The following is a 26,209-nucleotide window of genomic DNA, read 5'->3' on the forward strand; positions in this document are numbered from 1 at the left end:
GATTCTCTTATAAAGTACGACAAGAACATACTCCAGGCTGAAACTAGTAGGCTTATCTGAGGTTTATTGTGATTTACAATAAATATTTTAAAGCAGTTGAATGTTGTCTGTGAAAAGGAGATGTGCTTTAAAACATCGTATTCAAGTGTTCAGAAATTCACACAGTGGCAACAACACATCTACAGTACATCACAAGGCAAAGTTTCTGTAACTTTTCACATGGTTCTTAAGACAAATCTCAGCTACAGATCAACATTAAGTTTAGTGAAAATGATTATCAGCTGTCATAAATTGGAAAACCTAAGAAAATTTGTAGAAACTATTTTTCTACAAGGAATGCCTGGTTAAAATGGGAAATGTAGCCAACTTTAGAAAAGAGCAAAATTATTAAGACTTTAAGTGTTGAACAGAGTGATGGTTTGGAAAAAAAAATAGAAGTGTTCAAAATAAGAGTTGTGCTCATTTATAAATCATTTTTCACAACTACTAACTACATTAGCTAAGCTACCCATTAGATTTTCTAAAGCAATAAAAGGCACTTTAGTTTTTTAGTGAATTTACAGTAATGTTTGGAACAATTCCCTTTTGGGTAAGCACTGCATGAGAAACATTTCAAGTTCTTTAATCAGACAATGTCATGATTACATCAATGGAATTACAAGTTAAAACATGAATCATAAAACCAGATGGAAATATATACTTTCTTAAAAAAAGGCACATTATAGAATGACAAACCATTTCTTTCAGTCATAATGACTTTGTTTTAAGGACTTTTATGCACACATCCTGAGAATGCAGCATCAGTGCAATGGCTACTTAAGTGAAGTTTCCCTAACACATGTCGTGCTGGTGCTTACTGGCGTGTAATGTTAGGAGCTTGCTCCTCGTTGAGAACATTCGGGATAGAAACTACACGTATTGCTCTTCCTCTTAACAGGAAGTGGCACCTGATCAATCATTAAGTACAGTGTGGTTTCTGCTGGTAAACTTGGACCTTCTTGTGCTGTTCTGTTCAGGCTTTCGACCTTCTGGTTAATGAATGTGGAGTTTTCTGTGGAGAAAAGCCTCAACGAGCGGCCATATTTTGTTGGTTTCTGTCCCAGAAAAGGTCTCAAGTATACCTTTACTTCTGTAAGGGAAAAGAAACAGAAATGTTATTCAACATTACAGAAAGAAATTAGAGTATAATAGCAAAACTTTTTTTTTTAGATATCCAAGAAGTACATGAATAATTTGAAACAGCACAAAAGTGGCGGCTAATGTCCTTTTTTATTCCCTGTTCTGTAGGCCTGCCTGTGTGTACCTGTTTCAAATGATAAATTACATCTAAGTAAAAGTGGTAATAATAAGTGGGGCACTAGCCTGTCCCGCTGGTTTGAGGGAACACACAATATAGGCCTTGTTTTGCCTAATTGGTCCAGAAATAGCAACTATGTTGTAAGTACCCAAAGCCCTGCTAGTCTTGTATTGCTTTGTTTTGTTTTATTTGCCTTAAAGACAGAATCAGCTAATCTTTCATAAGAAGTAAAATATAGACTTATACAAAAGTGATAAAGCTCAACCATCACTTATGGGCCTCAGTACATTTGTGGTGGCGACTGTGTCTGCAGAGAGCCTGTCCTTTGTCTGCAATTTGATGCTTTAATTTTTTTGGGTTGTTTCTTAGTGGATGTCTTCCCTCAGCTAATGACACTGTGCAGATGAATTGGAAGTGAATACAATCCTGCGATTGAAAGCCATTCAAGCTAGTGGATATTGTGGACGTAGAAGTGGTGGCAGAGAAGAGAAACTATGATCATACTGAGGTGAAACGCTATGTGGATCAGGCACATCATAACACGGGTAATGTTTGGATTGGCTTTTAACCACAGTCAAGGAGTTGGCCTGCTTTCTTTTGGACAGGCAGATGCCAAATTCCAGTGTGATAGGCTGTGGTAGCTACACATGTTCAGTTTTTCCATTACAACAAAGTAATGTACTTATGTAGCTTAAAGTGCGCTTCTAATGGCAATTAGTCCACTAGAAGGGGCACAGCTTAAATTTGTAATGCTACTGACTAGACCTTTAAGGATTATGGTAAGATAAAAGAAAGGGTATCTTTATAAAAATAAAAAAAAGTAGTACCCTTGGAATGTGATTTCTTAAGCAGTTTCATGCAAGCAACTGTGAAGAATGTGCAGACAGGACGGGGGCAAAGTTCAGCTGCACTTGTGAGTTGTAGCCTTTTACCTCCATGTAGATTTATGTACGAGTATACGTCGGTGAGACATTAGGCTATAAACTGCTGCAACATTTTTCCTCTTTGAGCTTCCTGTGCATGGATGCACAATTAATAACTCTAATTAGCAAATAGGAATATAATCTAGCTAAAAGGGGCTGATACGGTTTGTATTTATCTGTATTCTACCTGTAGTACTCTAAGACAGGCTCTGTCTGGGTTTTATAGGCGTTCAGTCTGCGTGTGACTGTCTCTGGAGTGTCATCATCCCTCTGGACCAGAGGCTCCCCTGTTACATCATCCAAACCCTGAAGAAAAAACAGACAGTAAAAGGTGATATAATCACCTTGTAAACATCATAACTGGCTGCAGGCGATTGACTTTGTTCACTTTTTTTAAATATAATAACAGGAAATAACATTATCAGTGGGAACAATTCTCCTAAGAAATGCTTCAGGTGTTCAATCACAATTGATTGAAGCTTAATGCTAATGCCAGCCAAACGTGTGCATAAAGCATGTACTAAACAGGTGTAGTGTTCATAATGCTCATTATCTTAATTCACCACTATCTAGAGTCTAAATAAAATCTTTCACCACTCACTGCAATGAGTTGTAACTGATGTGTAAAATGATAATGGTGCTGTTATAATTCTTACTCATTTTGTATCTTCACAATCAAAACACTTATCTTTAAATAAATAACTACATACATATTGTAATATATTTATTATATATATTTTTATATTTTTCTCCACATAAACAGTCAGAGTATTTTCCTCTTTCCATTTTTTTTCGCTCGCTCCACAATTTGATCCTTTTACAAAACCTGCTAAATGTCCCTATTCTAATGATCCTTTAGAGCCTTATGTCACTTTTTGTTTCTATTCTTTTGTTTTTTTCACATAATGTGAATTCCTGTGTTAAAACTTTTACTTTTGCACCTTATCTTATCACTAAAATAATAGTTGAAACTTCTCAAAGGAAAGAACGATGAATTGTAAGCAGTAGGTTTTTCTACATGTTCTAAGTAAAGCTGGACACTGGATAAAAAAACAGACAGTTAAACAGTGATCTTATATTAGGAGAGGATGTATTTACAGGGACTTTAGGTGGGTTGAAATCTGTGTTGTAGACTCTGCCACTGGGAAGGTGAGTCCACCGAGATGTGAGGCGCTCTTTGATGGTCTGGAAAGGTACATTTAGATTGATGACTGTGTCCACACTGCAGGTGTCATCCAGAATCTCTGCCTGTGTTACTGTGCGAGGAAAACCTAACAGACACAGAAGACAACATGATACAAGTCATAAGGAACAGAGGGGAAAGGAGGTGATGAGTAACTTTACCAAGTTTGCAGTAAAGCATATGCAAGATCTAAGAAAGCATTGTTTCTTCCTTGGTTATCAATCTTTAACAAACAATCATGGTAGTGTGTTTGAACTCTCACCATCAAGCAGCCAGCTGCTCAGGTCTATTGCTTTCAAGTCACTGAGAATGAGACGAGACATGACATCATCAGGTATCAGCTGACCCTGGTCGATGCAGGACTTCATAAGCAGGCCAAGCTCTGAAAGACACACAGAAACAGGATCAAGTACGGAGAGAGGAAGCTGTTTGGAATTTTACAAAACCAACATTAAAACTTTACTTTAATCCTTAAATGACTGATTAGCTTTTTGAAAAGTATTCATTTCCTCATTTTAAATATAAACGTGTGTACAGTATATTTGAAGCTGCTTTAACCCTGGAGGTGTTTAAGAGGGTCAAAGAGGGTACATCCCAGACAAGCACGACTCTATTCACGATTTGAGGAAAAAGGACTTGGAGGAGGTTTCACAAATATCAATTGAAGTTTTATGTTTTTAATGTTATTATTAGGTCATAAATACATTGACTGTATATGCCCAAGCTCAATGGACTTACGTGACACCATGATATTAATGGTAAAGGATCAAAGTGCATAGTAGGTCTATTCACTGGCATGGATCAGAAGAAGATAATGAAAACGTAATAAACACTAATTAAACAGACACTTAAACACATCAAACACATCGAACAACCACTCCAGATTTGCTCATCTGTTCACCACAATATCTCCAGTTTTTGACTGGCTATTTCATGAAACAAAAACTGTCTTGGCGGGTTGTGATTTTTTTTGTACAGTGCAAAAAAAGTGACCCTAAACTACCAGGAAAGTTGTCTAAAATGAGCCTACCATATTTACGATGATGAAAATGCTGCATTGTGAGAGTGACTGAATTTTGAAGTATATAATGGAACAATGTTCTGTAAAACTTTCAGAGGCTTTTTTTGAATCTGTGAAGCAACATCACGGGCATTAGAAGTTTAAGGCATGAGAGGTCTTTTTTTCTACTTTCACTTCCAGTTTTATTGGTCGGGGTCGAGCTGATAAGGAACTTTCTGACAGTTCTTGCAAAAATGTACTGACTGTACCAGTAGTTAACGGTTGAGACAGACTCTAAGACTGTTGGTAAACTACACCATCTAAAAAAGTTGTAAAAAGATATTGTCTATGATTTCTGGCATACATTTCTGTGTGTTAAGTACAAGGCAAACATATAGGGCCATGTACAAAAGTGCTTTGGGCCAAAGCGAAGGTACTTTTCCATGAATACCAGTTTGGCAAGTACAGTATGACACAAAGCTGGGTTTAAAGTTTAAATGTAAAATATTCTCTATAGTGTTCATTACAGCCTGTGTGAAGTAAAGTGTAGCATCTCGGGAAGTGCAAGGTCATTGGTTCAGATCCAGGCTGTGTTTAGGAAATCTTAAACTGCATGAAGAAGTGAATATGGACTCTGACTACCAGCTGCTCCACTGGAGCTGATCAGCTCAAAGCAACGAAAAAGGGAAAAAAAAAAAAAAAGTTTGCTCATGTATAAGGATAAACTTCTTAAATTAAAAAGTTCTTAGAAAAGCTCAAAAACATGAATATAAATAGCATGAATAGCAGAAGTTTAAAAAAATGGTTTAAATGAATGAAATAAAGGCTGGATATGACAGTCCACTCTCGCTCTTTCAAGCTTCCCCCTGAGCATTGCAGGCCGGATGGTGTTGAAGGCACTGGAGAAGTCAGAGAAGATGACCCTCACAGTGTTCTCCAGGTGAGTCCAGGACCTGTGCCGATGTCCGATTGGTAGGCCAACTGCAGAAGATCCAGATTTGAAGTCACCAGGAGGCGGAGGATGTTGAGGATGATCCTCTCCATGGTCTTCATCAAGTGAGAGGTGAGGGTCACAGGTTTGAAGTTCATATGCTCCCTGGGGTGCGATGTCTTTGGGACTGGCACCACGCAGGATGTCTTCCACAGAGTAGGGACCCTCTCCAGGCTCAGGTTGAAAATAAGCAGAAGAACCTCACAGAGCTGGTCTGTGAGCAAAGTCCTTCAGAAGTCTGGAGCTGATGCCATCGGGACCTGAGGCCTTCCTCCATTTGGTCTTTCTCAGCTGACTTCTCACCTGATCAGCTGTTACAGAGAGGCTGTTGTTGTTGTTGGAGGGTTGTTGATGGGGGTGACAGGGTGCTCAGATTGAGTGATTACAAAGTGGGCTGGTCAGAGCTCTGCTGGTTGGGGGTGGGAGCAGAATCAAAACTATTGAAAAACAAATTCACTTCATTTGCTAACTCCCTGTCTCCTGCTTCAGGGCCCCTCCCGCGACCTCCGCTGTGACCTGAGAGGTTATTCAGGCCTCGGACATCCCTTGCATTGTTCTGTTGCAATTTCTCCTCCATCTTTGTCCTGTAGCTGGCTTTCCCCTCCTCGATTTTTTTTCTCTTTAGCTCCTTCTGCACCCTCCTCAACTTCTCTATATCTCCAGATCTGAAAACCTCTTCTTTTCAAGCAGCAGGGTTTTAAGCTCAGGAGTCACCCAGAGTTTGTTGTTTGAGAAACACTGTATTTTTTCAGTGGGTACAGTGTTCTCAACACACAAGTTCATGTAGTCTGTGATGCAGTGGGTTAGGCTGCCGATGTCCTCCATATGTGGGCTGCACAGCACATCCAAGACAGCAGTCCTTAGCAGACCACTTCTTTACATACCTAGTTTTGGGGGTGTTGTTTTTTTCACCATAGGTATGTAAATGTCTTACCAGGTAGTGGTCTGAGTGCCCCAGTGGAGGGAGAGGTGTAGCTACATTAACACATGATAGATAGAAATTGATGTGTTAGTGTAACCACACCTTAGCAGATTTTAGTTTTTGCAGGAAACTCTGATCTTTTTGTTCAACCGAAGGCTTCTTTTTGTAACGTCCTTACCACTATACAGTTTTTTCTATCAAGAACACTTCTTCATCTGTAGTTCCTCCTTTTAAGGCTCTAAGATGATGCAACTGTTCTTATCTTTTCAGCTTTATCTTTAACCAAGGTGATATGGAGGAGCAGTAGGCCTGCTTCCAAAGTTCAGGTGATTTACAGCTCAAGTGTTTCCAGTGCAAACACCACAACCACAAGCTCTATTATGCTACAACCCTCAGCCAACCTGTTTGACCTTGGTTAAAGAGAATACCGATTCTATCCCATCCCTGTTCAGCCCTTGTGGTTTCAGAGATTAGAAATCTAACTGTTTAAGGAGTGGGCTCTTATCACATCAGCCCAGAAACGCAGACAGCCAGAAAAGTTTAACGTTAAGGGGTTACCTCTCCCGGAGTATGTGTTCAGCATTGTGATCATTTGTGCAATACACTTCCTTCAGGGAAATTAGATTCAGAAGATTAAGCACGCCTGTATTTTCAATACAGATACTTTTAGGCTGCAAAGTATACAAAAAGCCAAAGTGTGCAGGTTTCATTTAGGATCAAACCATCTCTTTCGTAGAAAAGGACATCGCTGTCTTACCGGTTTTGGCGTTGATATTGGCCCTCAAAATGTCCCCACTAGAAATGTGTTTTAGTCCAAAAGTTTTGGTGATGCGCGAGGACACTGTCCCTTTCCCCGAACCAGGGGGTCCTGTTATAACAGCACGAAAAATTCTATGAAGAGTCATCTCTGTGCAATTCTTAGGAAACACAAGTTAGAAGGCAGAGAACAGCCGTGTCCTTCCCATGAAACTCTTCGATCTGGATGCTCAGTCGTAGCTGGATAACAGCAGGTCTTCTCTTTTTTCCAAGAAGTGCGCAACGTCGCCAAGAGTGGGCGCGTCTTCTGCAACTCTCACCCTTCACTGTTATTTCCCCCGGTTTGCAGAAACAGACGGAAGAAGGGGGAGGAGGAGGTGGTGGGGGAAGAGGAGGGAGGAGGGAGGAGAACAGAAGAGAAGTGCAACCGGTAGAGTCAGCTGGGGCAGATAAGGATACACGACCACCCCCACGACGCAGTCCTAAAGCTTCCCAGCGAAATGAGCGTGTTGATAAACTTGCTCGCAGATGGCACGGTTTCACTAGATCTGTGCTTATTGTATAACACTATTATGTAATTGGGCTACAGGCAGAGGAAAGCCTGTCGGTAAGGTTTGCTATGATTAATCCCTTTCGAGCCTCGATGTTCTCAGACAGACCTTCAGATTGGCAGGCAGGCTGGGTTGACCATTAACCGATCTGCTCCTTCATATTCAGCATCCAAACTATTTACGATTTTTAGTCTTAAGAAAATGATAAACTAAAAAGCACCTAGAATCCTCATAGTTGTGTGATACAGTCATATTTAAAATGGCCTACCTGTCTATTACTGATGCGCTTTAATGAACTTTGATTTGATTGAAGCCTAAACTATAGCCTATCTCCCGATTCAGAGGATCAAAAGAGGTGATCTTGCATTTGCAAGCAGTTCTGTTACATTTCTTTCATGTTATTGCCTGTTATGATGAGCTTATTGAAAGTCACGCCCACATCGTTGTTTTTTTTTTTAATGAATGGCGCCATCTAATGGCAAACAGGTCCATTGTACCTGTATAGTGTTTTGTATCCACAGAGATCACATGCAGCGAGGAGCACATCCTTATTAATCTCTCCATCAATCAGATGTTGTGCTTTCTGTCTTTCTTTCCTTCTGTTTGATAGTTCGCTTTGTCCAAAAAGGCAACTGGACTGGTTTGAAGGTGAGTTCATGCCGGTCCAGATTCTGGGTGACAGAGAGTGAGAATCAAGAAAAGAAAGTAGTAGTAAAGTATGGTCAGGTATGTTTTACCATCATATTATGACTCCCACTCTTTTGTTCTTACAACAGTTCTTCAATTCTCTTTCAAAATGTTTTATTCCTTTAATGTAGCTTTTATAATTTCATCAGAAGTGCTGAGTTCAAGAAATGGTCTCTATATGATTTAGAAGAAAGGATCCTCAATGTTGTGGCTGAAGGTCTAACTGTGAAGAATGTCATACTGCAGATAGTGTCAAATGATAACAAAACAACAGTCTGAATTCTCGAAACAGGACTTCACTGGTCTCTGAAGGTGGTCAGCCCCTTGGATGTGGATATGTTTATCTGCATACCCAAACCAGCAGTCCCAAGAGCAGATGAGGGATTACTGGCATTGAATAACTGGCTTACCACTCACATTTAATTTAATTAAGAATTTTAACATTTTCTGGGAACGCAGACATCTTTTTAAGGCAGATGGATTTTGCCTGAACATGTTAGGGATGAAACTGTTCATCTCAAACCTTTTTTACTTGCTGCCTCAACCATTAGTTCTCTCTGCCAAGGACAGGAGACAAAAGAAAACAGCTTTAAAGAAAGACAAAACATTCAGAGGTGAAAACCTTCATCCAAGAATCACATCTGCCAGCATCTGAGGATAGACCTACAGAGGAGAGACATCGGAACCAAGGGGAGGTCAGATCAGATCATCATCTTCCTCCCTAATCATCCTATCTTTCTCCTCCCCCCACCTGGAGTTCACTGACCAGATGAAAGAGCTGATCAATGCTGGATTAAAAAGTACCCCTGCCCTTCACCCTTTTTCTCTACCATAAACATCCGACGACACCCTCCTTCGCCCATTCTGATACAGGAGTCGACCCTGCCCCCCCCCCCCCCCCCCCCCCCCCGTCACTTTGCGGGTGAATCATGTTTTGTCTCCTCAGCTTGATAAGGATGAAATGCAGAATGTTACAGGGTCAAACTGATGAGTTTTGAGTCCAGGCTGCGAGGATATTAGCATTCATGACTCTCTGCATGTCAGTATAGGTTCCAAAACCTCTGTGATGAGCCGAATAGAAGAAAGGAGAGGACTCTGCCAAGAAACAAAAGGCAGTTTTGTGATTTTTGCAAACTTGTCAAACTTAGCATCTATGCCTTTTTATCTGCAAACCTGCCCAAAAAATGTTTGCAGATGTAGCTTCTAGGACCCCAAAGCTGGCTCTACTAAACTTTAGATCTGGCTGGGAAATCATTTTTAATCTATGATTCTATTATTGAGCACAAGCTTGATTTTACATTTTTAACTTGAAATTGGTTGGACCAAAATAACAGCGCAGCTCTTCTTATCAAGTCAGCTCTTCCCAACTTCAGTTTAATCGGCGAAACCAGAGTGCATAAGAGAGGGGGAGGAATTACAGTTTTGTTTAGATTAGGCCTCTTCTGAATATGTGGCCATTCAGTCAAACCCCCGAGCCTAAATACTGTGCAAACTTTTTTAGAGGACTTCATTGAACTGCTGTCTGTGATCTGCATTGACTTTGATGTGTTATTAATGTTGGTGATGTTAACATCCATGTTGATAACCCAGAGGACATAGGGACTAAAGAACTGTGTTACACTCTGGATAGCTTTGGGCTGACTCAGCACGTGACAGAGCCCACACACAATAGAGGACTTTGGACTTAATCATCTCCGAGGGCTTGGATGTCTCCAAGGTTGTCGTTTCAGATGTTGCCCTCTTTGACCACTCCTGGTTTTTTTTAGAGTACTCTAGAGTATTTTACAGAAATATGGTGTTCTTCAATAAAGCATTAACACCATTGAATACCTATGTTTTGATTGATTGATTGATTGACACCACAGTCTGTTACCTGCAGCCACAGTAAAGGACAAAGGCAGGCTACAGTGTTTCATCCGCTCTGCAGAAAGCATGAGTGCCGCAACCTGCCATCGCTCCATGACCTGTACACCTTCAGAACCTTGAGGTGTGCAGGTAAAATTGTGGCTGATTCCTCTCACCCCAGACGTGGCCTATTTGTGACCTTCCCCTCTAATATGAGCCTGCAGTCTATCAGGACCAAAACCTAATGCCACAGGAACAATTTCTTCCCCTCTGCTGCCTGCCTGCCTCATCAATAATGTCACTGCCCTCCTCTGATACGACACACTCTCATCCAGCTCCACAGAACATCGGAAGCTGAAACTGAATCTAGTTTAGATTATTGTGATCAAATTGAACTTTATTTTTTAAGACAAAGCATGAAATTTGTCTCACTTCAATCAAGCAGCTCCATTTGAGGACAAGATACAAAGACACAATTGCCACATAATTTCAAACACTTGATTAATAGGCTTCACTGTTACAAAAGAGTGCATGGTTCTTTATTAAAGTAGGGGACCCTGCATTTGATCAGATTTGATGATAATGGTTCATATTCATGGTTCATACTGGTGTTAGAGTCTGTGACAAAAATGTCTTAACACGTTTTTATAGAAGGCCAAAGAGTCTCTGGAGAGGTTGGCCTATAATCTTTCAGCAGATTGTAAATTGTAAGAGCAGTTTAGACTTTAAAGTCGTGGACAGACATATGTGATGTGATATTACATGCTCAATCTCAAAAAGCTAAAACGTGAACATTTTGTTTGGTCTTTTTGCAGACTTCAGTGTCAAATAATCAATATGTTAATTCCAGAACAAAACATGGTTATTTATTAATTCAAAAATGTATTAAATTACATTTGCTCAATTTCTTTATTATAGATCACAACGGGGGCTTCAACATTTGGGAAAAATTGTAAATGGCCAGTACTATATTATTTTTTGATGATAGATGGCTCCATCTAGTGGCCAAGCAGGGAAATGTACGGGTAAAAATGTATTTTGGCCCTCCTGCTTTTCCGTATCTTCGCCTCCCACCAACGTGTTCTCGTACAAACACACGTGGATTTTTAACTGACGCCAGACAGAAACAACAATAACATGGCAAGCCACGGGCTCACGTACGACGGCTGCAACTTCTTCAGACAGCGGCTGGTTTTATCCACGCTAAGCGGGAAGCGAGTGAAGATAAAGAACATAAGGTGTAAAGATGACAACCCGGGTCTCCGCGGTAAGCTGCAGCTTCACTCTGTTCTCTGCATGTGGCGTCGCAGTTAGCTCGACGGCTAACGAGCTAGCTGTTACGCAGTTGGGAGCTCGCTTTATCACCTGGCATACGAAGCGGAGATACTACAGGACAGTGATGTAAATTAGGGATTAAAACAAACGCTGCCTAACTGTGCCAAATTGTGTTTGCTTTTAACTTTTCAAGAGTTGGTTTTCAGAGCTTGGCGGGGCACTTTACTTTTTTTTTTTTTTTTTTTTACTTATTTTGACATTATAAAAGTGTAAAAAGTTAGCACGTTTAACACTTGTTGGCTCAATAATTGTCCATGTTGTATAAAAACATACAAACAATAATACGCTAGAAAGCTGATTCATACTGTGTCGATATGTAAAAATAAATGGCTTGGCTTTGAGTTGATGAAATAAAGAACCAGCTGTGACAGATGTTCGGTTTTTCTAACTTTGTGTTTTATGTTTGTCCTCTCAAGATTTTGAGGCCAGCTTCATCCGACTACTGGACAAAGTTACCAATGGCTCCAGAATAGAAATCAACCAAACAGGTGAGTCTAAGGTTTAATTAATATGATGTATTTATTGATCTGAATTATATTGGAGATAGTGCACATCAGTGATAAACATGCCAATATGGAGTCCTTAGGATGGAGGTAAACACTAATAGAAATGAACATATAACCACAATTATAAGCAACATGTAAGATAGGTTTATTTTTACAGTACATATCAGCCATTCTAAGTGTTTCACACAAGACATCAAAAGTATCAAGAGGAAAACATTCAAATACTAAAATGTAAAATAAATGTTTGACAAAAAAATCAAACAGCATAAGCTGCACAATAAATGACAGGCACAAGTTAACTGGTATAAAAGCATAAAGAGATTTAGTTTAAAACAAACCAGGATAAAGTGACCTTCACAGTTAAAGAGTATAAATATTACCTCGGTCACAGAGTCTGGGCTTTATGTGATTGCTGTTTACGGTCAGACTGGATTATAGAATGTTGACATTTCAATATTGTCCAACGCTGACATTCAGACGTCTTGGGCTTGAAAATATTGATTTTTATTAGAAACATCTCACGTTTTTCACTTTAGTTTTCCGGCTTATAGAAAACAACGTTCTGGAATTTACCTTTGTGCATCTTTTGCATTTTAATGTTAAGGCATTTAACAGTAACCACATTAAATTAATTAATAAATTAATCTGGATGGAAATAAAAAGGTCTTGAGTCAGTTGTGACGCCTACAAACCAAACCATGAGCACTAGGATTGATCAATTTAAAACGCAATCCAAAGGGTCACTGTCTTCATTTACTTCCACCAGATGTAGCAGTGAGCAGTATGTTAGCCACTTTAAAGAATACAGAGGACTATCTTTTAACAGAGAAAACTACACATGCATGCAGCAAGCTCAGCAAAAACAAAAAAGGCAAAGATTTCACCAAATAAGAAAAAAAGGGTATGAGGAGAGTGCTGGAGCATGAAAACACAAGTAAATCTTGATCATGAATCAACCCTGAACCGTCTCTCTCTCTCTCTCTTCTTCCTGGAAATGATGAGTTACATTTAACTAAAGCAAGTGTGAACATCTCACACCCTGTGTTTCTTTCTTTTCCAGGTACGGTGTTATTCTATCAGCCCGGCTTGTTGTTTGGGGGTGCCGTCGAACATGACTGTAACACGCAGCGCGCTATTGGCTACTACCTGGAAGCCTTGCTCATGCTGGCTCCGTTCATGAAGACTTCCCTGAAGGCCACACTGAAGGGGGTCACCAACGACCCCACTGACCCAACAGTAAGCACACGCGTGCATGCGCCTGAGCTTCATGCTGCAGCTGAAGCATCCGTCTGTAAAAACACACGCTTTGTTTTCACACGCCTTTTAATGTTTCTGCTTCTTCATGCGAGTTCCCCCTTTTTTCTTTTTTTAACCGTGTAATGTCATCAAATCACAAACACGAAAGCTCTAAAAAAAAAAAAAAGATAATGTGGAAGGGCTGTTGTCATGGAAACGGTATGCAGAATCTGTGTTTGCTTTGTGATGAGAAATGATCCAGCTTAGTAGACTCTTGTCCCGTCATTCTTTTAACGTTTTGCAGTATAGTTTCGATTCCGTAAAGAGCCAAATGTGTTTCTAAGCCTGTAAACCATCCGTCTCCTGCAGGTGGACATGCTGAAGACCACTGCCCTCCCTGTGATGAAGAAGTTTGGCATTGACGGAGAGGGCTTTGATCTCAAGGTGATGACAGAACTGTGGCCTTCTTATCTGGAAGAAGAACAAACGAGACTAATAAAGTTACGAGTCTGAAACTAAAAATAACCTGAAAACAGGTCAGACTATCCGTCTCTGTCTCACCGTCTCTCTGTCTCCTCCCCCTCAGGTGGTGAAGAGGGGTATGGCACCTGGTGGAGGAGGGGAGGTGGTTTTCACATGTCCTGTCCGCAGGATCATCAGGCCGGTCCAGCTTACTGACCCCGGAAAGATCAAGAGGATCAGAGGAGTGGCGTATCTTTGTCAGGCTCATGACCTTTTTTTCCATCTGTAAACAAACACTAAGTAGTGGAAGGCTTCATTGCCGCCCTTTTGTATTTATTGTACTGTACTTATTTTCCTACAAATTCTTAATTTTGTAAAACGATGACAAAAGTTTAATTCTCCAAATTGCCCAACACGACAGTTTCAGAAGTCAAGAAATGAAAGATTTCCAGTTTACAGGTGTCAAGCTTGAAGGTCCTTGAACGCGATTGTTTCTAATGTTTATTTTCCCTCCAGCGTCATCTTTACCTCCCCTTTTTTTCACTGATGACTTGTGCTCATCTGCCTTTGAGCAACTTACACGATGCCCATTTTTAAGAGCGTTCAAAGGTCCTTAACGGTGTCGACACAGATACTCCGTGCGAGTGTCCCCTCAGATGGCCAACAGGATAGTGGACTCAGCCAGGGGCGTGCTAAACAAATTCATTCCAGACATTTACATCCACACGGACCACATGAAAGGACCCAACTCTGGCAAGTGAGTATCTCAAACAGGGTCGTCGCCGATTGGCTAAAAAAAATCATGTTCATGTTGCAACTCATAAGTGTAGTAGAAAACTTCAAGAGAAAAGGCTGAATGGATTTCATCCAATAGTATCAGAGAATCAGTATTGACTCAGATGTCCCTGTGAAGAGGATGACACACAGACTACATGATGTTGGTTCACTGCAGGTCTCCAGGTTTTGGGCTGACTCTGGTGGCAGAAACGTTGAACGGCACCTTCCTAAGCGCTGAGATGTCATCCTTGCCGCAGGGGCAGGGAGACCCTGTACTACCAGAGGACATCGGCAGGAACTGTGCCAAACTGCTTCTAGAAGAGATCCATCGGGTAAGACCGTCACGTGTAACTTAGAAGTCGCTCCACTCACACTTGATGTTGGCGTCTGAGTGGTTCAGGTCCTCGGTCAAAGAGCTGAGGTTTCACTTGTGTCTGCTCAGCATCACATTACATTTGGTCTTTGATATAAGCTTAGATAAGAAGAAGTCTATATTCATGATCCACAGAGAACAGGTAAAGACACTGGGGAGTATTTTCAGTTTTTACATAGACTGTCCATTTGGTCATATTAAAGAAGGAAGGGCCTGTTGTTGTTTTAAAGGATGAAATGTTATAATCAGCTTTTTGATTGAGTTTGACCCTTTTAACTTTTTTTTTGAATATCAAGGTTAAATTCCAGCATTATGAAAGCACAAATAAAGAGTTGAAGTGTTAAAGAGGTGCTCCACATAAGTTCAGTTATTACGGATCGCCTCGATCACTCTGCACACGGCAGCTGTAGAATCAGCCCATCCCTGGACAAATCCAATTTCGAGGGGAATACCTGACATAAGCAGTCAGGACACACAAGAATCTCAGCATGCATACAATTACATCTACTGCCCTTGTTTACCCACATTGTCCGATAATCGCCACGCTCTGGCAGTCAACTGACTGGGTGGAAACCCAAATGTCAATTAACTGTTTAACCAGACATGATTTCAGCTGCGTTTGTTTTGTAAAGTTATTTGTTATCTTGTGTTTGTGTGTCAGCTACAGTCAGGCCTATGTTTAAAAAAACAAAAACAAAAAAAACCTCACAGTCTTTCAGTGTCAGGTAGCGTTAACCATTTTGGATTCAGGTCATTTCTCTGGCATGGTGTTTAAAGGATACAATCTTAGTGGAATAACTGTTCACACAAAAAGCCTCAAATTGTCTATTTTCTGATCCACATGTACCGTGATCTCAAATCTTTTATTTTCAGTTCAATACATCTGTAATAATATAGTAACTTTATTTATAGAGCAGTTTTCAAGAGCAGAGTCACAAAGTGCTTTACAAAAGGATGAGAACAGACAGAAAAAAAGCAAACTACACAAAATCTCAACAATATACAAAAAAAGATTCATGAAAAGCAAATCTAAACTAGTGAGTCTTAATTTGCTTTAGAAAAGAGTCCACAGATCTCGAACCCAAAGGAAGAGTATTTCATGAAGTTGGGGCTACAACCTGAAAAGCACAGTCTCCCTTGGTCTCGGTCTGGTTTGTGAGACTGGCACTGATCCCTGATCAGAAGAGCTCTGAGATCTGCTGGGAGTGTCAGGCGGTGAAAGTTCAGTGATGCAGGCCGGCGTCTGTCCAGTTAGATCAAGAATCTTCAATGTATTTAAAAAAAATAAATAATGAGAAGCAAGTGTAGAGAAAACAGAATAGGTGTGATATGTGACTATTAGTAATACTGTATGTATGAACAACAAACGGATTCATTGGGGCGGCTGTGGCTCAGTGGTAGAGTCGGTCGTCTCTCAAGCAGTAAGATCATCATAAAGCAAAAATAAGAAGTTCAAAAATGTTAAAGAATCTGCTCAAAACGCGCACACTTTGACTGTTTCATCTCCTTAAACTGTTGAATGCAAACAGTACTCGTGCTCAGGTCCAGAGGTTTTTCCCAGTATGGCTTCCTAACACTAAAACGTCGGACACGCCTTTTTAAACCGACTCATCTTTTTCTGCAATCAGTTTGTTTTTTAAGAATCATTCATGAACAATGAAAAATACATCAGGATAAAAGATGTATTCAAGAGTAATGGAAGTATCAGTTAAATTAAAGGAATAAGTCGAAGATTAATAAATTATAGTTCAAGACATAAAAGTGTAACAAACTTGTAAACAGCACCATCACAAGTATTACATTTAGGAATAAGAAACCAGGAAACGCGTCTCATCAAAAAGTTGCAAGAAAAAAAAAAAATTTCAAAAATTTCTTGATATATATCCGTCCATTATTATAACATTTACTCTCATCCTGCTCGCATGATATTCATCAGTAGATGCACGTTTATTTACCCGATAGGATTAATGTTGCATTTTCATTATTCATGAGCGCGCTGATTGTCGCCCAGACTATAGAGGTGAACTTGTTCGCTGGCAGTTTAGCAACAAACCCCGTCCGAGGACAGAAGAGCCACTTCATCCCGTGTGTGGACAATTCCATCCAGTCATTGTGGGACTTGAGTTTGCTTCCAGCCATGTGAGTCCAGTTAGCTGGTCAGAGTCGTGCTGATTAACTGTGAAACAGGGGATATTGTTGGACTCGTCCTCTTCACTCCGGTGAGCAGACTCGAGCGGGTTCTTCCTCAGTTTTTCTCTCTGGAAGCCTCAGACGACCAAATCAAGCGTGAAACATTTTGATCTTTTTTTTTTTGTCTTTTAATTGCATAAAGCCTCAGTTCCTGGTGGAAGGCTTCGATTCACGTTCAGAAGTTTGACTGGGAACTCATAAATACAGATTTTTTTCATTATTTTTTTAATATCACACTGTAGCAGGAGAACGGGTGGATTTTTACAGCAGAGGAGACGTGATTACAGCGGAGTGAAATTCACGTGTTGCTCAGGAAGCGTTCATCAAAACGGAGAAAGGACTAGAAACGGGCTGGATTGGCTTTAAAGGGCAAGAGTGCTCTGCATGTGTGCGTCTTGTTTGTTCCATGGTTAATCAGTACTGTCTTCTTGTAGTAAACCAAAGCTACACCATGGACATTTTGTTTTCAGAGGCAACATCAACACTGGACAGGAGCCCCATGTAAGACGTGTTCAAACTTTGTTCACTTTTACACTCAAATGACCGTTTGTCATGTTTTCCTATAAGAGCGGGGCTTTGTTGTGTACAATGTCTGTGCCAGTCTCTTTGATTTTTTTTTCGAGATTATTTTCCCCCGTTTAAAAAGTAGACCACAGACGTGTTTATCCAGACTTTGAGGTCAGTGAAACATTGTTTCCCACGTTGGACTTAAACCTTGACTTGTTGTTGTTGTGTGCTTATACTTCCGCTGAGCTTTTTTGTATGATTTAAAAGTATCCTCGATTTTAGTTTTCCAAAGTAGTGGAAAGAATGAAGTGTGTTCAAAATCAATCTGTAGTGAAGAATTTAGGGTGGGACTTTTTGATTTTGTTCCAGTTTAAAAATGAGAAAGAAAAAAAACTCAGATTTTCACATTTTTTAATTTTAGAGATTAAGGATAAGTACGTCATCATTCTTCTGACTAAATGTGTTTTTATTGGCTGGTGTGTCCTCTGCGCCGGTGTTGTTGTGTTTGGGTTTTTTTTTGCTCTCCACGAAGGATTTCAGGGACTTTTCGACGCGTCCTTGTGGCTGTTGGCCTCTCGGGACTTCTGAAGTGTCTCATGTTTTGTTCTGCGAGGAAGGGCCTGCAACGCGACACGTGGTCATCATCGCGTTTGTATTAATTGGACTAAAGTCACGCTGCTCGTTGGAAAGCATGTTGTTTTTGAAAAGCGGTAAAACCAGAAACTGTTGAGTTGTGTGATCATCTTCAGTCCCTGAACAGACGGCCACAAAGGTAAGACGCTCGGGGATTGTTTTTCCTAATACTTGACTTGATCTGTTTTTTGCAGGTGTGATCAAAGTCAATTTAACTTCTAATATATTTTCTCTTGATGAGCTCTGTGGATTTACAGTAAATGTGGAGTTTGACATGAAAAATAAATTCACTCGAGTAAAGCCAGTTTTCAAAGACATCAGTTTGTCTTAAAATGCGTAACGCTCATCACTTCATCATACTTACTTTACTGACTGAAGGAGTAACATCGTGACTTCAGTGTGTGATTTGTATTTTGAAATTTACATGGGAAAAAAAAAAATCACAAAAGTTTGGATTCATTTTCAGAGCATTAGAAGTTTAAATACTACTGGTAGTCCCTCAACACTTGAGTTTCTGCAGTTCTGTTTTTGAGATTTGCTTTCAAATGATGTCATGAAATCATATTTCTGCTTTTATAGCGTCTCTTTATAGCTGCCATTTATTCGTGGACAGTGCATCTACAGTTTAATTCACGACCGTCGATGTTCATCTCTACCTCGTAAACGTGAACCAAGTAAACCCCAGAACGGACGGCCACTTTTAAAAGTGCATCGCTTTGGTTAATAAGATTGTCTTGGGTGTGTCCAGTCTTGCTTAGACCTCCTCATGGGCTGCATGAGCTGATGTCCAGTAATCACAAAGGCATGTGATCCCTGCGATACAGAGTGGAGCCTCTGTCTCCTAAATATCTTACATGGTGAAAGAAAAAGGGGAGTCACAGACGAAGAGCTGTAGGTCAGATAGAAAAAGAGAGAAACATGAAAAAGACTTTTAGAAAGTGTTGTGTGTGGTAAGAAATTCAAAAGATTGCAGAAAAAAAAACCATGAAGCCTGTAGTTTTGATGCTTACCAAATGGGCCAACATAAGTTACCTCTAAAAAAAAAAAAAAAAAAAAAGTGGTACAAAAATTGAAAAGATTTGCACCTTTACCTTTCAACATGTTTTTTTGCTTAAACTGATCTTTTTCAGTTTGGGTTAAAAACATGATCAACCTTAGGTTTGCCTTCACAGTATAAAAACCTCTGACCTACAGGAACCTCTCTTAGATTCTGACTTTGTTCTTGTGTGTAATTCGCTATCAGTTAGACCCGAGATCATCAAACAGTCGGGGGGTTGCCGAGTTCTTTCTCCCCCTCCGTGACGTAGCTCTCTGTTGTTTTTGCCGCTCGCACACTTCAACTTTCTCTTTTCCCTGTATAAGGGTGGCTGTGTGGATTCGTCCAATCAAAGTCTGGCGCTGCTCTTGATGACCCTTGGCCAACAGGACGTGTCAAAAGTTTTGCTCGGACCACTCTCCCCGTACACGTAAGCTAACCCGTCAACTACACAAACACACTCATGGTGTATTCATAAATTATTGAACAGATGCACTTTGTCCCAAGGCAGAACTCAAAGGACCTTCCATTTTGTTATTCTTCCTTCCATCCACTGTTGGCAAGAGACTTTATTTTTTATTTTTTCAAGGTCTTTCCACCTTCAGGGCAGGAGATATTGGAAGAATAGGAAATACATGCATCTTAACTCCTGACTAAAACAAAGCTTTAGTATAAATACAGATAACGATAACCCTATGTCCCTTTTAAATCTTTATCTTGTCTTATTAAACTTTAATCTATGAGGGGACTGACCTATGTTCATGTCTGACACATGCAAACATGTTTGGTGTATGTATTTAAACGTAGTTTAAATTTTTTTTTGAAAGGTTAACTGAGAAACAGGCAAAGGATTGAACATTGCAATGATGTCAGTGTCGTCACGGATGAGGAGGGAGCTATGAACTGTCCATTTTCAGTTATCATGGTACCGGTGCTGTGTCCCTCTCAAGTACAGTACTATGATAACTGAAGATTGGCAGTGCCATCACAAAACACTCCTGTCTCCTCAAAGTCATGCTGTTGACAGACAACACGAGCCGCAATGTTGACGCCGGCAACATGGAGTAGACTCCAGACATTGTCTTATAACACTCTGTTTAGAATGGGTTCAACATGCAGTTATTGCGTCTTATGTAATAATGTAACTGAAGATCAGACAAATCTAACTTCCCTTTTTTCTTCCCCCTGTATCGCTCTTATTCTCTCACCAGGATCGAATTCCTCAGACACATAAGAGATTTCTTCCAGATCATGTTCAAGGTCGAGGTTCAGAAGCCTTCAGAAGACGAGAGTAAAGGTGGTGACAAGGTGCTGATGACCTGTGTCGGAGTTGGTTACAGCAACATAAACAAAACCCTGAAATAAAGTAGTATTTTAATAATTCAAACACTGTCTCAGTATGTTTTTTTTTTTTTTTTTAAATCGGGCACAAATAAACGGTATCACTTCACTTGTATGTGAAAATAAGGACATTTATTTGTGTATATGATGGATGACATGATACAATAATGTGAAAATTAGAAGTTTAGTTAACTCCAGCTATCACATGGAATAATGCAGCTCTATAAATTAAGGAAGACATCCCTCCATCTCTTTCACATCTGTGAGTAATCCTTTTCCTAAGGCACATCACTACAGTTTAAAGATAGAAATGTCGGGCTTGGACATTGCTGGAATTCCACTTCAACAAGCATTTCTCAATGTTTAGTTCCAGCCGTGCTCTAGCAAATACATCACGCTATTGTAAAGGTCAGTGACTGGTCATCCTCATCTTTGGATGCAATTCTTTCCATCTGCTTTGGGGAAAAGCTTCACTTCACAACACATGTTTCTCATCTCAGCCGTTTGGAGGAGTTAGTCATCTTGGCCACAGAGATGCTTGAGCGCGTCACCATAACAGCCAGAAACTTCAGACTGCAACAACATAAAGAGAAGTAGGAATAACTTGTACATAGTAAAACATATCTTGTTAATTGTCTCTAAACAAAACATACTTAAATGTTATTTTAATGTGGCGAAGTAAAAGGAGCACTATCCCTATGAGCTCTTTGTGAGTAATGGCTTACCTCTAACTGGGTGTAGAGGGAAGTTCCAAACAGCTTCTTGTACTCGGCTCTTATGTCCAGCAGATCAATCTCTGAGCGACTGACTAGTATTCTGGTCAGAGTTGACTGTGGTCCCTGCACCCTGGACAAAATCAAAGAACAGATATTTCAAATTGGCAAATCACACTGAGATCACCTTTTTCTTTTTTAAAAGGAGCAACATGGCACCTAGTGTTTAAAATATGTACTGCAGTCCAAATTGTCAGCGTGCACCCAGGTTGCCATGTCATGAAGCTTCAGTGTTTAGCCAGCTCTGCATTGGTCTTTAAACCTTTTGCCATTTTAACAACTCTCACCTCCATTTTTTAAAAAAATCTCCAATATTTATCTTAATTTTATCGTTTGTCGTTAATTAGCTTATAAGAAAAAGGAAGGGGGTTGGGCTAGGGTTACAACATGTAGGTATTGCAGTTTGACTGGCAAACCAAGGTGTAAAAAAAGCCTACTATTCTGGTCAGAACAGAAACAAACAGAATAGAAACTTAGATGATGGAGAACATACTGGCTGCTGCATTGTTGTAGGAACCAGCACTTCAAAGAAGCATGTTTCCTTAAGCCATTTTATAGTTTAATTCAGAATATACCCTTTTTTTTTAAATAAAATACAGCACACATGGCTACTTTTGTCTGTAGTTACATGTGTTTTGGTTGCCTATATTAACACACGTTGACATTAAAATCAGAGTTGCACATTTTGACAAAGCAGCAGCAAAACATAACGGGGTTAACATTCCTTTCCACACTGCTGACGCATACAATCGTTCTTGTGGTTAAAAAGCAGCGGCTGCAATCAGACAATATGTGGATTAAGTTCCTGGAGCCACAGATAACAACTACAGCCTTTGGATTATAAAGCATGTAGGTGACATATCAAACAGAATTACCTTCATGCTTTTGAAAAGCCTCTCAGCAAGGTACACAGGGACGCTCTTTACACATTTCACTAGGATGGGGAGAAAATTATTTTCAGTTTTTTAAAAGTGTGTTGATGCGTCAAATGTGCAGTGATGAGCTGAAACTGAAGATGGATAAGGATCACAAATATACCAACAATCTGACATGTCTTTCTTACCAACAGCCACTAGTATTTTCTCAAGGTTTCCAGACATCTCACTCTCAATGCTCTCCTGCAGAGTCTTCTTACTAAGGTTCTTGTACTCAACCAGAGCTGCAAAAACATTATAGATGTTTGAATACATTTTTGTTTCTGTTAAAAATTGTATTAAAAGGATTTATTTTCTGAGGTGTTTGCCCATCATTTTTCTTTTTACAACTAAAAACATTTGGAATTTTGGTTCAATAATTCATGACAAAATACCCCTTTAACTAATGGTATCCCATTAGCTTTCTGTGTTTAAAACGAACAAGCACTTGTATGTTTGTGTGTATGTACAGTATGCTAAGAGGAAAGCCCAACACTATACCCGTTTTGCATGAGCACCGTCTCATTAGCATTTAGCTCAAAGCAGTATTATGCTTTTTCACAACCTCACATATCTTGTAACATGGCTGAAGGCTCCACGTTGTGTTTATTCATTTATATTTGTGTCCTTAAAATTGTACCTACTTTGTCGAAGCTGAGGAACACTTCTGTGGCACAAGATGTCAATAAACTTGGCCTCATCTGTTCCCCACTTCTTCTCCCCTGCTTCGTACAGAGCCTGGATAGAAACAAGAGCAAGGTAATGAAACAACAAAAAAAACAGTTCTAGAAATACACTTTTTTTTTTTAGAGGAATAGTTGTGGCATTGTCGTGCCAAGGGACAATCTGTACATGTTTAAGAAAAGCATGTTCAGGCTTGAATCTCTATAGAGCTGTGTTAACTGAGGGGGGAGGAGACGTTATGCCTCACTGAGGTCAGGCAAAGAATGTCAACATAACAATTGAAGAGGTTTACTATGACCACTCACAGATCTGTTTGACACAGTAGCCACACTTCTGTACAATGTTTTTTTTCCTGTATCCACATGAACTTAGTCACTATAATACATGTTTAACACTTGATTTTTTTTTTCTGAATGCGTTGTAGAAACAAGGGGTTGATGACTATTACAGTGACTATACCTTAGCATCTGCTTTAGCTTTGGCAGCATCCACACTCGTGCTCTCGTCTCTCTTTCCCTGTGGGGACAAACAGAAGAATAGTTTTTGATACAATAATCCCATGAAATAAGAGTTAGCTCATTTGTCTCAATTTTAGAATTGCATTCAATACAATCCTCTCAATCAAATATCTAAAAGTAATAGGGAGAGTCAAATGAAAAAATTAATGACTCTTTCCAAATCTCTTCTATGGTTCAGACCTCTTTATAAAGTTTTGTTGTAATATTAATTTGATCTAGTTACTTTTTCCACTGATCTATTTTAAACAAGTTGTATGTAGCAACATAAATGTTTCTCCAGTATGGTAATAATTTAACCACGTTTATTAAATATGACAGGAATGTTGAGAGCTATCTTTGCAAGGAGGATAGAAGACTTAAGTCTGACTTTCATTACTTAGATATGTGCTGGCGTAGCCTGCCACTGTTTGAAATGAAGGTACAATATACCTCTGCCAAAATGAGCAGTGCTTTGCCATATTCTCCAGACACCTCTGACTGCAAATCAGGAATCAAGGATTTTCCAGTTTCTGGAATAACAGAAAAATACAGAATTTCACAACAATATGGAAAAATATTTGACAAAAGATTTACAATCCAAAATTACACAACTATGTTGTTTTGAAGACTAACCTGCAAGGTATGCTTCAGACAAAGCCTTGATTTGTCTGTTGGATCTTGAGGCAAAGATTTCAGTCAGTGTACTCTCTGTGGTTCCTGCACCCTACAAGTTATAAAGACAACCAAAAAAAGAAAGATAATCATTTACATTTAAGCCTTATTAACTGACAAATAACATGTTTCTTTAATCATTATTTATCAGTCGACTGGATTTATTTGAGGGGACTGCGCAATCTCACCTTGATGGCTGCAATGACTTCACGACTATCATAAACATCAGGAGGTGTTACCAAGGCAACCAGCAGATCCTCAAAGTCTCCGTGAGTGTCACCCTCCAGGTCATCTACTAATGTCTGATGGAGGAGGGTAGATTAAACACGGACTTTACTCCACCATCGTCATGTTTTTCACAGAACTGATAAATGATATTTAGAGTGGGTTCATATTTTTTTATACCCGTCCTGTGGCTTTGTGATAAGCCTTGGCAATAAGCTGACGCTGAGCATTACTTCTTTGGGTCAAAATCTCGATCAGTGTCTTTTCTGTCGTTCCTATGATCACAAGACAACAACAGGAATACTCAAGTCTTACTCATTTCATCAAAACTTACAGAAAACCAAATGCTCATATACAGTAAAATGTTATTTAAATTTGTGACATGTGCATCCGATATGGGAGTATTTAAATAGGCTTACTGATAATTGTAACTCATTTACTCACCGATACCCTCTATGGCTTTCCGTAGAGCAGACACATCCTCTTCCACTTTGAAGTTTGCCTTATCCTTTACAGTCCCTCTGACATTGGACTGATTGACACAGACACACGCTTAAGGCTTAAACATAAAACTTATCAACCGGTATCTGATCAGTAGAAATAGATAATGCAACATCTCCCATCATCTTCATAAAAATGCAACCCAGAAGCAAATATTTGCCCAACTTACAGTGACAGTCAGAGAGGAGGGGGAGTCTAAGAGGAGGTCCAAGTCATCCTATAATACAAGCACACATATAGGTTTAAATGATGTAGGCCCATCTTATCTTAGGCTACATATCACTCACATATAGTTATGAGTTCTTACCCAAACAGACATGATTGTGGTTAGAGATGAAAAGCTGAAATTAAGGAAGAGACAAAAGCACACTTTATTAGCATCAGACATATAAGGTATTACAATAGCAGCTCAGGATTTCCGCCTCTGTTGGTTTTGATTGCGTTTTCCCCTCTACTTTATCTTTTGGCTTCGACTGTCAGCGCTTTTGGCATCCACATTAGAAAACATAAAGCCTTTCCTGGATTGCGCTTTGAATGTCTTCCTTGAAAATGCACTATAACTTCCCTCATTTGAAAGTTGAAAGTAGGGTGGTCAAACTAATCGAGGAGACACGTGTAGGCCTACGTGATTGGAAATAGGCTACAAACGCAGGTATAGTAGGACAGTCTGCAACTGGATTTTCCCGATCAGCAAATCATTAAAAAAAACATTGATAACAGACAGTGAATAAAGTCGTAACATGATATGAGACGATAATAAAAGTGTATGAAAATAGCCGTTTTACCTCTAAGCGAGAGGACAGGATCGATGTCAGAGGAGGAATTTCACAGTGAGCTGGGATCACCACACCTTGGAAAGAAGTTTGGAAAGGCAACGCCCATTATAAACTGGAGGGAGTTGAATCGTGATGTTTCCCATTAACCCCTCCTCACCAGTGAGAGCACCCTGATGTTGAGATTGATTTCCTTTTCTGCAGCTTCACTCCCTTGCGCAGCCTAACTGAAAAAAATAAACCCTCTACAGGCTATACTGTATTTTCCCAAGGCGGGCGAATTGTGTGCATTAATCTGCAGCGTGACCAAAGTCATGTTTACCATCAGGGCAGGGCACGGATAGACTCATGAAGAGACGAGGGAGGATGTTGACAAATAGGAAGGAAGTGTGTTTTTGGTCGCTCTTTCTTAATTGCGTTGGTGAAATAACTGTATGATGACGTCACCATGTTTGTGCCCTGCCGAACACAGTGTCAGCTGTTTCCTGAAACGAAACATCCGTTCAAGCCTTTCAATTTTAGGTTTCTAAGAATGCTTACTATTGTGTAATCATGTGTAAGAAAAATTATAAGAAAGACAAAGGCAAATAGAAAGTGTATAATTTAAAACACAAACACA

General features: G+C 39.8%; 4 protein-coding genes across 4 annotated transcripts in view; 1 reads left to right on the plus strand and 3 right to left on the minus strand.

The window, feature by feature from the left end:
* The window catches only part of LOC306836848 (kunitz-type serine protease inhibitor IX-like), a 140,719-nt gene that overhangs the window by 73,469 nt on the left and 41,041 nt on the right, over positions 1–26,209 (minus strand). The gene's annotated exons all lie outside the window — the stretch shown is intronic.
* Positions 45–7,411, minus strand: ak3 (adenylate kinase 3). The gene is given in 6 exon segments (XM_079364169.1): positions 45–1,043; positions 1,045–1,129; positions 2,408–2,526; positions 3,319–3,491; positions 3,666–3,785; positions 7,074–7,411. Coding segments are annotated over 6 exon segments (819 nt in total). The 5' UTR covers positions 7,222–7,411; the 3' UTR covers positions 45–869.
* rcl1 (RNA terminal phosphate cyclase-like 1) lies at positions 11,210–20,597 on the plus strand. Its single transcript, XM_079364160.1, has 9 exons — positions 11,210–11,422; positions 11,907–11,978; positions 13,057–13,232; positions 13,602–13,676; positions 13,819–13,943; positions 14,326–14,451; positions 14,647–14,803; positions 19,537–19,640; positions 20,422–20,597. Exons 1-9 carry the CDS (start codon positions 11,293–11,295, stop codon positions 20,573–20,575), a joined length of 1,119 nt encoding a protein of 372 aa, XP_079220286.1. The 5' UTR covers positions 11,210–11,292; the 3' UTR covers positions 20,576–20,597.
* LOC306836843 (annexin A3-like) lies at positions 20,662–25,772 on the minus strand. Its single transcript, XM_079364163.1, is given in 16 exon segments — positions 20,662–21,124; positions 21,277–21,382; positions 21,384–21,397; positions 22,200–22,258; positions 22,388–22,483; positions 22,883–22,976; positions 23,382–23,438; positions 23,870–23,949; positions 24,053–24,143; positions 24,280–24,393; positions 24,497–24,591; positions 24,761–24,848; positions 24,987–25,034; positions 25,125–25,158; positions 25,603–25,667; positions 25,751–25,772. Coding segments are annotated over 14 exon segments (1,014 nt in total). The 5' UTR covers positions 25,137–25,158; positions 25,603–25,667; positions 25,751–25,772; the 3' UTR covers positions 20,662–21,064.

The sequence above is a fragment of the Symphodus melops genome, assembly GCF_947650265.1.
Source record: "Symphodus melops genome assembly, chromosome: 16".
In the NCBI taxonomy this organism is placed as follows: domain Eukaryota; kingdom Metazoa; phylum Chordata; class Actinopteri; order Labriformes; family Labridae; genus Symphodus; species Symphodus melops.

Bases quoted from the DNA above. Each gene is read 5' to 3' on its own strand.
- rcl1 (XM_079364160.1), top strand. From the start codon at position 11,293: ATGGCAAGCCACGGGCTCACGTACGACGGCTGCAACTTCTTCAGACAG. The intron at 11,423-11,906 runs GTAAGCTGCAGC...TGTCCTCTCAAG, and splicing joins TGACAACCCGGGTCTCCGCG to ATTTTGAGGCCAGCTTCATC. The intron at 13,944-14,325 runs GTATCTTTGTCA...GTGTCGACACAG, and splicing joins AAGAGGATCAGAGGAGTGGC to ATACTCCGTGCGAGTGTCCC.